This window comes from Ursus americanus, chromosome 17, assembly GCF_024610735.1.
Source record: "Ursus americanus isolate L20-20 chromosome 17, mUrsAme1.1.p, whole genome shotgun sequence".
Classification (NCBI taxonomy): Eukaryota; Metazoa; Chordata; class Mammalia; order Carnivora; family Ursidae; genus Ursus; species Ursus americanus.
In genome coordinates, this window is record NC_142143.1 from 14099571 (window position 1) to 14112312 (window position 12742).

The 12742-nt window shown below is 46.3% G+C and overlaps 2 protein-coding genes across 3 annotated transcripts in view; one reads left to right on the forward strand and one right to left on the reverse strand.

Moving 5' to 3' along the window:
• SYN3 (synapsin III) overlaps positions 1–12742 on the forward strand; it is a 451755-nt gene that overhangs the window by 148609 nt on the left and 290404 nt on the right. The gene's annotated exons all lie outside the window — the stretch shown is intronic.
• TIMP3 (TIMP metallopeptidase inhibitor 3) overlaps positions 891–12742 on the reverse strand; it is a 58301-nt gene continuing 46449 nt past the window's right edge. The window contains exons 3-5 of the mRNA XM_045779585.2: positions 6700–6811; positions 5850–5971; positions 891–4797 (exon numbers count right to left, since the gene is read on the reverse strand). Coding sequence (XP_045635541.1) covers positions 4600–4797; positions 5850–5971; positions 6700–6811 — 432 coding nt within the window. The 3' untranslated portion in view covers positions 891–4599. The remainder of the gene's footprint in view (positions 4798–5849; positions 5972–6699; positions 6812–12742) is intronic.

Below are 12742 nucleotides of genomic sequence, written 5' to 3' on the forward strand. Positions count from 1 at the left end.
GAATAAGAAGGGTTTGGGGAACCTGGCATATTCCAACAAAGCGTGAACAGAGTAGAGAAAAGTCAAGGTTTATCATCAAGCCAGAATGAGTTTGAATCCTAGCCTTCCAGTGTACTAGGTCTTGAACAATGAATTAACCCAAGTCTTGGCTTCCTTAGCTGGAAACTATGGAGGACAGTGGGGCAACCTTATTGGGTTGTTGAAGTTTAATGTAATCATGTGTATAGAGTGCTGTGCCCGATATATGATAGGTGATCAAAGCAGAGTAGCTTAAAATAGGGGCAAAAGCTATACCGTGGAACACTGTCAACAATGGGATGAAAGTTGGGTGAGGGGTCTGCAGTCAGCCCACTGAGGACAGCAGATCCAGCTGTAAGCTCTGGGAAGAGCTCACCAGCTAGTGGGACTTCTTGAGTTCCTGGCATTCCCAACTAGGCTGAGCCATACTTGGAATTTTAGGCAGGCATTTGGCATCAGACACTGATGTTTACAGCCTTCTCCTCTCACTTCCATGATGTGAGATTCTTAAGAAGCAAACAGGGAAAGCCATGTCAGGGCTCCAGTCTGGGAATTCCTGTACCATTTGCTAATAGTTAATTAGATAGAGATCCAGATTCTGTAGAACTATGGAGAACCCTGGCCATGGAATCAGGGAGCAAGCTCAGGGCAGGATTAGTAGTCAGATGGAAATCTAGAATGCCTCTCCTGAAATTTTTCCTGCCTTGGGAAAGGACTAGAGCAGGGTGGGTTCAAGCTGTTGAAGTGAATGAATGGAGGGGAACATGCATGGACCTGCAGCCAGGATAGGCAGGACCAGCTTCCAAGGCCCTCTGCTGTCTATATTACCCCCAGTGGTGGTCAGGATATAAGGAGGCAAGAGACTGAAGGTGTGTGATAGAAATAAAACCATTTTACTGTTTAGAATAAAGGACACACTATAAAAAGTGAACATTATGCAACATTACAGACAATATACATTCACGGAATATAAAATTCATAAATAACATGGAGAAAACTGTAAACAGTGCTACAAAATTTAGCAACAAATACATTCCTTCCAGACAGGGTTTTCTCTGGTTGGTTTCTCTCCATCACTTCTGGGTCTCAGGACAGCAGACTGGCTAAAGGGAAAGGTGAGGGCCTGGGAGAATCTATGAAGCCCCTCCCCTCAGAGCATGAACTGGTCTTTAAGTTCTTCCCCTCCTCACACCTCCCAAAAGCCAATTTGGAGGCTGTTGATATCCATTTCCCCTACACTCCCACATTTTGTTTTGCTTCTGTTATCAGATTTTTAAAGTGTTTTTCTTGTGTAAAACTCTTGTCGTGATATTTTTACTTTTGGTAGCCAGGAGCCAAACACTTGGGTGCCATCTTGGGGTAATCCATATTGGTGACCATTAAACACAAGATGAAAGGCCAGGGCAGGGGAGGGTACTGTCTCCCAAGGGGCCATAGTGTCTCTGAGACAGAGTTGCTCCAATAAGTCGTTTGTTTCTTTAATTGTTCAAGAACCATCATATGAAAAATGTTGCTCGTGGGCTGTACCTCAGCTGCCATGATGTAGGTCTGGAGCTGGGTGACGGTAAAGGACAAGTGTCTCCAGTATTATCTACCCAACCAGATGGAGCACAGGGCTGAGAGGAGAGAGGCTGGGTGTAGTGCTTTCTGGATAGGGAGGCAGAAGAGAGGGCCAGATGAGGCCAAGCGGTCTTAAAATCACAGCTCCCATGGCCCTGAATTTTTAGGAGAAATCATGGCTTCCCAATTGGGTGGTCAGAGATCAAGGGGAAAAAGAATGGGAATGACCAGCACAGTGCCAGTTGATACAGAGCAAGGACATGAATGTACTTGCTATTTCCCCCTCCTCCTTTCTACTGCAGAAAGCACTGGGATGCCGATAAAGGGAGGAGGATGGATGAGTCTCAAGTGCTAGTTCCTTCTCATTTCTCCAGTTCGCCAGTCGAGCTGCCCGCACAGTAGAAGTATTTTACCCTCCATTCCACTGTAGAATTTGATTCAGGAAAATGGCGGCATGTGGGTTTCATTTTTTTTCTCTTAAACACAATGTACACATATTAAAGCCTACACATGACACAAGATTTAGCAAAATAAAACGTTCACGATATGATTGAAATATGGAAGTGTCTCAGCTACATAAATGACTTTAAATTATACAGTAAGTGAACAGGTGAAATAAACAAAGCTATAGCTTATAGAAAGCTCAAAAACCGCCCTCTGCCAATATCGCTTTGCAAAGGACCCTTCTTTGCCCAAGACCTGCTATTCTCTTCGCCAGGGCCTGACAGATGGGACTGTGGTTCCACCAACATTTCTGCAGGGGAACTTAAGATGACTCATGCTCAGGCCTCACCCCAGGTCCTGCGTTGTGTGAGTGGAGGTGGCCCCACCAGGGACCAAGAATCACCAATGCTTCATAGATGGGATGCTGATGTCCATTTGTGGGAGGGCACTTGTGTGAGTTGGGTCAGGGGTTCCACCTTAGAAGACTTTGAGGTTGAAATCAAGAAAATCTCAGACCACCAGGGCTGGGGCTTACTTCTTAAGAACCACTGGCCAGCTGACCTCATCTCCTTTTGCTTATACTGCTGCATTGAGAGGGCAAAGCCTCCCATTTCCCACTTGCCAGATGGCATGACCATAAGGTGAAAGATATAAGATAAGAAAATGGATCCCACAGAAGCCAGATGCCTGTACTGCCTTCCCACTGAGGAGTTCTGCCAAACACCTTGCCTGGGCATTTGTGTGTGTGTGTGTGTGTGTGTGTGTGTGTGTGTGTGTGTACACGCGCGCAAGACATTACAATGTATTGTCTGCTTTTTTTTCTCCTGTTTCAATTGGCAGCTCTGTTTCCTAAAGTGGAATGAACTGAAGGTATAAATACTAAGAGGATAAATACCTATAATCTGAAAAAAGAGAGCAATCATGTTAAATGTCACCATCCTACCACCCCCAACACTGTAAAATATACATTATCACCTACTCTTGGCATCTCACTTTCAATACTTAAACTTAAAATAATTGTATTTAATCAGAGAACTTATATTATAGTTTTATTTCAAAAAACACAACAAAACCCCTATAGCTGAGTGCAGTGACCACTGATTTTAATCCCATGAGGTGAGGACCTCAGGAGATGGTGTTCACCCACCAGTGAGCTGGGAGAAGAAGAGCAGGCTGTCTTGAAACCCAGGAAAGTGGCCATCTAGGTGAGGCAGGACACTTCGCAGCTTTCCCTCCTGTGCCAGGCCCCTGACCCACACTAAATCATCTCCCACCTGAGCCAAGCCAGTAAGGCAGTTAAATGAAGGCCCCAAACATGAAGCAGGATAAAAGGAGAGGGACAGAGGTCAGATGACCCCAGTTAGAGGGATGTCGAGGGTGTTCAGAATTTCAAATTTTAATTAAAATGAAAAAAAAAACTCAACTTGGAATGTCATGATTTTCTTCAAACAAGCAATGACAACAAAATAGAAGAGATTATACTACTGGCATATTTAACAGCATTGAACAGAATTCTGTGTCCTGTAAAAAATTAGCTTATGTCCCCGTGTGGGTATATGCAAATGTGTATACAAACACATCCCCCTAGGTGAGCTAAACCCTACTCTGGAAATAGTATTCTCTACCCAAATCTACTTGGCTATATCTGTGGATAGTGTACGGTGTGTGTATTCCTCTAATTTACATAAAGGCAAGCTCCTGGCCAAATCTACCAAAGAGTTTTCCAGGAGGAAGTCTTGTGGGAGATAGAGAGAGGAAAGACATTCATCTCAGTCTTTCACCTGAGCTTTTGTATAAGGCAGGCAAATTGCCTCCTGACCTCAGGCAGATGTTTAAGTCTTCATCAACTAAGAAAGTTCTGTTATTCTGGCCTGGCTGCTTGCTCCAGACTCAGAAACATCTGGTCAACCCCAGCGGCACTGGCCTGGGGGAACTGTGTGTGCTGCATCCTCTCAGACCCTCTCCTGCCGTCTCTTCCTTCCCTCCCTCACTCTTACGTGCAGACACAGACAGACACAGTCTGGTTGGGACATGCAGTAGCATCTCCTTGGTGTATAAGATCTTCTGCGTACCTTGAGTCTATCTGCTCGCTGCCCTGGACTGATCCTGAAACAGTTGACCTTTCAGCAACTTCCTTGTCTGTGTCTTTTATGTACTGGGGTGGAGGAGAAGGGCCAAGGGAAAAGGGTCTGGGAGATGGTGAGGTGGGGAAGAAGAGAGAGGGGTAGGTGTTACAATGCCCAAATGGGGTAGTTTTTCGATTTTTGTTTTCCTAAAAAAATAGATTATATTATCACGAAGAAGAGGAGTATACATTCCTCATTCTTTCTGGCATGGCACCAAAAATTCCTGCTTGGAAATGGGTGATGTCAAGGCCAAAAAGAAGGGATAGGGTGGGGCCAGGAGGATGGTTCCAAATAAACTCCATATGACAGCATAGACTTTTCCTTAAGTGTTCGAAGTGCTAAATTTGCAAGAAAACAGGCACTAATGTCATTGTCATCATCTGGGAAGAGTTAGTGTCCGAGGGAAGCTCAGCGGGAAGGGAGGGAGGTGAGGTGGGGCAGGGTCTGGTGCTCAGGGGTCTGTGGCATTGATGATGCTTTTGTCCGGGGGCGCCCATCCTCGGTACCAGCTGCAGTAGCCACCCTTCTGCCGGATGCAGGCGTAGTGTTTGGACTGGTAGCCAGGGTAGCCAAAATTGGAAAGCATGTCGGTCCAGAGGCACTCGTTCTTGGAGGTCACAAAGCAAGGCAGGTAGTAGCAGGATTTGATCTGCAATTAGATAACAGCCAGAGGTTGGTGGGCTCTGTCATGATGGACCCAGTCCTGACGCTTCCTCAAGTCTAGATGCACACCACTGTAGGTGGAGCCCAGCCACATCAGCCCCTTCGTGAAACTAACTCTTACTAAGCATCACTGTGTACCAGATATTCTGCTCAGTGCTTCTGTGTTCTTTAGTTCTCATAACAGATTTATCTCCCTTTACAGATAAGGAAATAGAGGCTCAGAGAGGTTAAGTAACTTGCTCCAGGTTACACCGTCCAAAAGCCGTGGTATTAGATATTCGAGAGAGCTTTTCCTTCTCAAAGGGCAACAGGCAAGCATGAGTGATCTCAGCTGTCGTGGGAATTGAGGAATTAAAAAGATTAAAGTGTAAACTTGGGCGTCCAGCTGCCCTAGGAGAGAAATCTGATTCTGTGAGCTGTGTGACCTGGAGCTAGTTACTTGAGCTCTCTGAGCCTCTGTTTTCTCATCTGCAAAATGAGCATAGTAGTAATTAAAACTACACGGAGTTGTTGTGAGAATCAGTAAGAGAACAGCGCAGCCCCCTCCTGCAGCAGGAAGGCTGTGTGCCGTGGCCCTGTGCTTGAATCAAGGAATTGAGCCAGATTGAAGAGTGACCTTCTGCAGCATTTGGTATCAGCAGTCCTGTGCCAGCTCACCCAGCTGAGGCAGGGGCAACCAATGAGGCAGCTGCCCTGGTGAGCCCACTTGGGACTGCTCGACAGGACCTGTCAGCATAAGGATCTTGTACCTGCCACAACCTTGAACCACGGGAGGGATGCTGAAGAGTCATTGTGCCCGGGCAGCTGCCAAGTGGCCAGCATGGAGGCAGCAGATGACAGCAGAAAGGCATTCTTCCCCCACCTTCTTCATTGCTCAGCCTGGTGGCAACATTCCTTACCGCCCCTGTTCAGACCTGCCCTGCTGCCCTGGCCTGACATGCATGCCCTTCTCATCACAAGGGCCAAGTGCCCAGTACCGCAGAAATGACGTTTCTGGAGCTGTGAGCCAGCTCTCCGCCTGCCCTCTCCAGGGCTTACCTTGCAGTTACAGCCCAGGTGATACCGGTAGTTAAGCCCCTTGCGCTGGGAGAGGGTGAGCTGGTCCCACCTCTCCACAAAGTTGCACAGTCCTGTGTACACCTTACCATCATAGACGCGGCCTAGAGGAGGAAAGAAAACAAGGGGAGAGTTGTTCTGTCTAGAGCCCAGCCACAGGCGAAAGAATTCTCACCCCTTGCATAGCCACCTTAGACCAGGTACTGTGCTAAGTACTTTCTAGTCCTCTGATTTTATTTCATCTTTCCCAACACCTTTGAGGCCAAACTGTGTCCCCATTTTCCAGGTGGGGAAAACAAAGCTTGGAGAGGTTAAGTGATGTACCTTAAGAAGTGATTTACCTTTAGAAGGTCTTAAACCCATGAAGTGCTGGAGCTGGGACTAAGGCCAACTCGTCCCTTCCCTCATCAGTGGTTTCTTGGTTTTGACCTTATTTTTTCCTTTCCCACATTGACTGCCTGAAGGTGGGCAGCTTTCAGATAGACCCAATAAATCAATTGACCGTGAGGTACAGAGAAACAGGTACTAGCAATCCTTTTTTATTCATATGACATAGTAAAGCTGAGAAACTGCAAAACTAGGCAAAACTACATTTCCTCCACGGGGCTGGTGGTGGAGCTGAGACTAAAATCCAGCCTCCATGTAGAACTCAGGTTCCCACCACAGTCCAAGCAAGATGTCCTCTACACGAGATACTCCTTACAATTCACTGGGCGTGTGGCCAAGGTCCTAAGGACACTTCTGGGTCAACTACTGCTTCTCTATCCTTCTGAAGTAAAGGACTGGTGGACCTTGGCCAAACCCTGGCCTAGATGCTAGAGCTGGCCGTTACCTGTCAGCAGGTACTGGTACTTGTTGACTTCTAGCTTCAGGCCGCAGAGACTTTCAGAAGCTTCTGTGTGGATGTACTGCACGTGGGGCATCTTGGTGAAGCCTCGGTACATCTGTGGGCAGAAGGGATGTCATGAGAGGAGGACCAGGGCTCAGAAAGCATGCTGTCATTTGTTCTGTGGGGATCCGGTATGCCTAATCCACCATCCTGTGGCCAATCACTGACCTATCCACCCTAGGGCCTTCATTCCAGATAAAGCCACCTATTCACCTCTTGTCTGGGCCATGGTTGGTGCCTTTCCAGAGAAACCTTCCCATCCAGCCAATCACATCACCCATTCCAACACCTCCACAACACTGTACCAGATATATACTCTTCTCCTATCCCAACACCTTTTCAGAAATCCAAAGAATTTGCTGTGAAAGGGGTCCTGCCTGCCTTACCAACCTTGGCCCCCAAGTTCCAAGAAGGCAGCTGGCCAGCATTCTAATGACATCACTGTGACATTTCTCAGTGTATAAAAGCATTCCACTTACATTCCCCTCGCTGTATCCTCCCAAAAACCCAAGGAAGGAGGTATTATTGTACCCATTTTACACACAAGGACTCAAAAATTCTGTTTGGTTGGTGAAAGTTGAACTCAGGCCAGGATTCCCATGCTTTTATTTTTCTGAGCATCTGTTGAAAGATTCCTTTACCCCAGATAAAGCATATAAACACATATACAAAATTTCTAGATTTTTAACTAAACACTTTATAATCATTAAGTTACACTGTATAAAAACGCTGACATTTGGCCATTTTTATCTACAACAAAATCTAAGACAGTGGTTCTCAACTGGAGACCATTTTACCCCTACCCCAGGAGACATTTGGCAATGTCTGGAGACATTTTTGATTGTCACAGATGGGGGCGGCGGTGGTTTCTACTGGCATCTGTGGGAAGAGGCTAGGGATGCTGTTAAATATCCTGTGATGGTGGGAAGGTTATGGGAAGTGGAAAGAGCCACCTAAAATCAGACAGTAAACAGAAGGGGGAATGAACCATGAGAGACTGTGGACTCTGGGAAACAAACTGAGGGCTTCAGAGGGGAGGGGGGTGGGGGAATGGGATAGACCGGTGATGGGTATTAAGGAGGGCACGTATTGCATGGTGCACTGGGTGTTATACACAACTAATGAATCATGGAACTTTACATCAAAAACTAGGGATGTACTGTATGGTGACTAACATAACATAATAAAAATTATTATAAAAAATTTTTAAAAATATCCTGTGATGCATGGGACAGCCCGACAGCAAAGAATTATCTGGCCCCAAATGTCAGCACCAAAGATGAGAAATCCTTCTCGAATATTAACCTACTTAATACCCATGACAACCCCACGAGACAGGAACTATTTTTGCCCATTTAATAGATGAGGAGCCTGAGCTCCACACAGGTAAAGTGGTTTATCCAAGGCCATACGGTTGGCAGTTGGCAAAGGTGGGATTCCAGGCAGGAGACTCTGCTCCGGAGTCCATGCTCTTAACTGTTATCCTCTGCTGTCTCTCACTGTGGCCTCACAAGTTCATTCCCAAGGGCCTCTGATACAGGCAAATGCTATTTATGGCTGTTGTGCCTCCTTTATCTGCATGTGCCAGAGCCACTGGTGTGGACATAATGAGGCTGAACCCACTTGGTGAGTCCAGGTCAAGACCACGAGTCTCACACGGGTTCAGATCTGTTGAGAAAATTCTGTTAACTGTGTGAGCTGGCGAAGGTAGGAGGGGGCACCAAGGTGTGGCCCAATCCCATTAACCCCCTGGTTCTCAGAGCACACGGGCCTGAATGGCTGGTGGTCTCCAAGGGTTTACAACAGGACAATGGCTCTCCCTTAGTTCCTGGCATGCGTTATTAATTACTTATGGTAATTAATAAAAAGCCAGACATCATCTCATTGGTATCTCATCTAAGTGCCTCCCATTTGCACTAACGGGCTGGGTTTTCTCCTTATTTTCTTTTAAGTGGAGACTGGCTGGTGGGGGGTAGGTGGTCCACAAGGACCTCCGCCATCATAAAGGGTCTGTTGGACCCACAGAGTTTGGGAGCCTCTGCCTTTTTAAAGGCAACGCTGTTCTCATTGTGTGCAACCATCAGTGCAGATGGTTTTCATTTACCTGGCCTCTCTTTAACCCTCTTCTCCTGAGAGGCTCACCAGCCGAATGAGGAAACGCAGCCAAGTGCTATGAGAATTACTGTCCACACTCGGCTTTCAATTATGCCGTGGGGGAGCAGGGGCGGGTCACATCGTACCCCCCACTTCCTCAGTGATGGATGGTGCCTCTCTGGCTTTAACAGGAACCATGCTGAAGAGCACTGCTGTGTGCGTGCCATCAAATGTGGCTTTCAAAGAACATTCCCTACACTCCCTCCTATCCCCAGCAGCTTCTCTTCTGGTGTGGCTGTTCCTTGAGTTCCTGGCAAATGTTTCAGCTCGGTCCTCACTTGAGCTCTTTCGGACCCAGGCCATTAGAGCCTCAGTACAACCTTGTCAGTCTTTCCCTTCATGTCCTCTCTGCTTTATGAGTGAGGATCAGGGCCCTGTCTAGGGTCCAGTGACTTCAGCTGCTTAGGTGAGTTCTCACTCCTTTGAATTTGAAGGAATCTTGATTTCAACATGGTTTGTAGCACTTATATGCAGAATCAAACTTTATTTTTTTTTTATCATGGTAAGTGTGCTCTTTATTTTTTTTTCTAATAATATTTTTGTATTATATTATGTTAGTCACCATACAGTACATCCCTGGTTTTTGATATAAAGTTCCATGATTCATTAGCTGCGTATAACACCCAGTGCACCATGCAATATGTGCCCTTCTTAATACCCATCACCAGCCTATCCCATTCCCCCACCCCCTGAAGCCCTCAGTTTGCCAAACTTTAATGCGTTGTGAATGATGAGATCTGACAAGCACCGTGCTGCCTTTTAGGGTCAATTCTGAATTTAACAATATGGTAAAGGCAAATTGTACTCATTTCGTTATCTTTTCTTAATAATAATCCCATCTTGACTTAGATATCGACCCTGGAAGTATCATTAGGTCTATATTCATAGAGACTGAGAATTGATTTGACAAATTTAGGAGGGTTGTGGTAGGTTTGTAATGCCCTGACATCAGAGAATCATAGACTCTCAGAATTGAAAAAGACATTAAAGGTAATCTAATCCAGTCAAAGCATTGAAGGATTAATGGTCACCTCAGGTTCTAGAGACAGCCAGCCAGTCTGAACATTGTCTCTGCCACTTATTAGTCACTTAAGCTCTTTGGGTCTCAGTTTCTTCACCTGTAAAATGGGGCAAAGTATTTACTTCATAAGGTGTTTTTGAAAATTAAATGACTTAGAATAGTACTTGGTGAGCAACACTCAGTAAAAGTTATCTTTAAACTAGTTCTACCAGAATTCATATTGACAGAGGGAAAGGTTTGGTCCTCTTCTTTCTACATCTCTTTGCCCAACCTTATCTCCTAATACAGGGATTTAAAGCTGGTTTGGAACTTCAGACTAAGAGGGTTGTGTTCTGTCTCTCTCTTTCTCTCTCTCTCTTTCTCTCTCTCTCTCTCTCCAGCTTATTGAGGTATGATTGACAAATAAAAATGCATACATTGTGAAATGGTCACCACAATCAAATAACACATCCATCCCTCCCAGAGTTACAGGGTGTGTGTGTGTGTGTGTGTGTGTGTGTGTGTGTGTGTGTGTGTGATATTCTCTTAGCAAATTTCTTGTATTCAATATGGTATTATTAACGGTATGCTGTCATTAGATCTCCAGACCTTACTCATCCTAGTTCTGTAGAACTGGAAAGTTTTACTCTTTGACCACCATCTCCCCATTTCCACCACCTCCCAGCCCCTAGTGACCATCATCCTACTCTGCTTCTGTGAGAAGTTCAATGGTGAGTTCAACTTTTTTAGATTCCACATAAAAGTGAGCTTATGCTGTATTTGTCTTTTTGTGTCTGGCTTATTTCACTTAGCATAATGTCCTCCAGGTTCATCTATGTTGTCACAAATGACAAGATGTCCTTCTTTTTTAAGGCTGAATAATGGTCTATCATGTGTAGACACACACCACATTGGACTCTATAAGCCTCTGGGCCTCCCCTCTTGGTAGTATGCACACAAGAGTTCGAAGAAATTAGCTTCCCTTGGGGTGAAAGGACAAATAATGTAAGAAGAAATTTCTGAATCTGGGGATTTTGAATATTTCTTACGCAATGCCTGGTTTTCGCTCTGCATTGACAGCATGCAATATCACGGCCATGTCAAACCTGTCCGGTGTGCCTGGAGATGAGCACTGTGCTGGATGCTGCTTTACGTCACGAACTCCTTTAAACCCACAACTTATTTTCATTTGCAGACCAAGCAACATCAGATACTTGACTGAGATACCAAGTGTATCCAAAGTCTTTCTTTCTCTATAAGAGAGAAGTCTTTCTCTTATAGAACGGGCTGGGCTGTCTAGCACCGGAGGCAGAGCGCATGAAAATGCAGGCTGTCTCTGTTGAGCGCTAGCTGAGAGACGCAGACCAGAAAGAGTTACAGGCATTGAGAGGGAGGAGAATGGCTCCCTGTGGGCTGGAGGGTCAGAGAGGCTTCCAGCTGGAGCTTCAAAGGCGAGACCTTGCAATAGTGCTCATTTGATTAGACAAACCACTGAAGGAAGGAAGTCCCCAGGGGCCAAGCATTCCGATTGCCCAGCAAATCTGTCCTGCCCAGAGTCAGGACATGCAAAGCACATGACCAGTGGGCCTCCCCCTGGAACCCTCCCCCCCCCAGGACCAGCTGGGACATAATGTTCCCCACGTGTTGTCCCCTGCCGCGCTAGCCTGGGAGCATGTCTCCGCTGCACAAACTGCAGCTCCTGGCAGAGCAGACTGCTTTCTCATGGTCCAGATAGGAGATAAGGTCCCGATAGATTAGAGTGACCAATTCTGGCAACTGCTTCAGCTGTCTCCAAGTTTGAGTTTGCAATAAGCTCCCTTAACATTCGTACACTCCCCCCCCACACACACACCTGTGGGTGTCTGCAGACTCAAGATAGGCCTGTAATGTGTATCGTGTATTAGAGGTTCTGGAATTAGCATATGGGAGAGGGTCTGCCTGCCTTTCATCTGGGGGAGAAGTTCGAGGGGAGGAGGTGGGAACTCTGAGACAGAAGAGAGAGGTGAGACAGGGCGGCTCAAATTCTCACATTCTCCGAGCTCCTTTAGTTCTGGTCTAAGGGAGCCCTTGCTCACCCCGTCTGACTCTCTGGGGTAGACTCTAATCCACCAGAACAAAGCCACCTAGGGACCAGTGCCAAAACTCACGCAGGCTCGCCTCTCTGGCCTCTCCTCCTTCCCTCCTACAAAGAGTTTTCAATGCACCCTTTGCAGGATGTTGCAAGTCAAGAGCTACACTGCTGGATGACAAATGGACAAACCCAAGCTAACCTCTTTTTGTTCCCTGGGGGAACTACATACAGATGGGGTGCAGTAGGCCCCCAAGAGGGCAGGAATGATGAATCAGCCTGTAGCTCCACTGCTCTGTAATTTCCCATTGGCAAAGGCTCTGTAGTTTCCCTGGCATCTGCCACTATCTCGTTCTATGAACTTGACTGTTACATGACCTTTCCGGCTTCCTCACCTGTAAAATAGAGGATAATGTGTATCTACTTCATAGGGTTGTTATGAGGACTGATCCACGCAAAGGCTTAGCAGAATACCTGGTACATGGTAAATGCTCAGTACATGTCACTTGAATAGAGTCTTATATTCATTATAACAAATATTATCTTGATATCCCCAGCCTGAAGCACAGTGCTCAGCACAGAGAGAATGAGAAAGAAGGAGGGAGGAAGGGAGGGGGACGGTTGGATGAACTACTCCTCCAATCCCCATACCCCATACCTGATTAGCAGACTGTTCCCTGGAGACCAGCAGAATTTAGTGGCCTCTCAGGACAGAAGGGCAATGACCCTTCTACAAGTTATCTAATATTGGGCTGGTAGGAGGG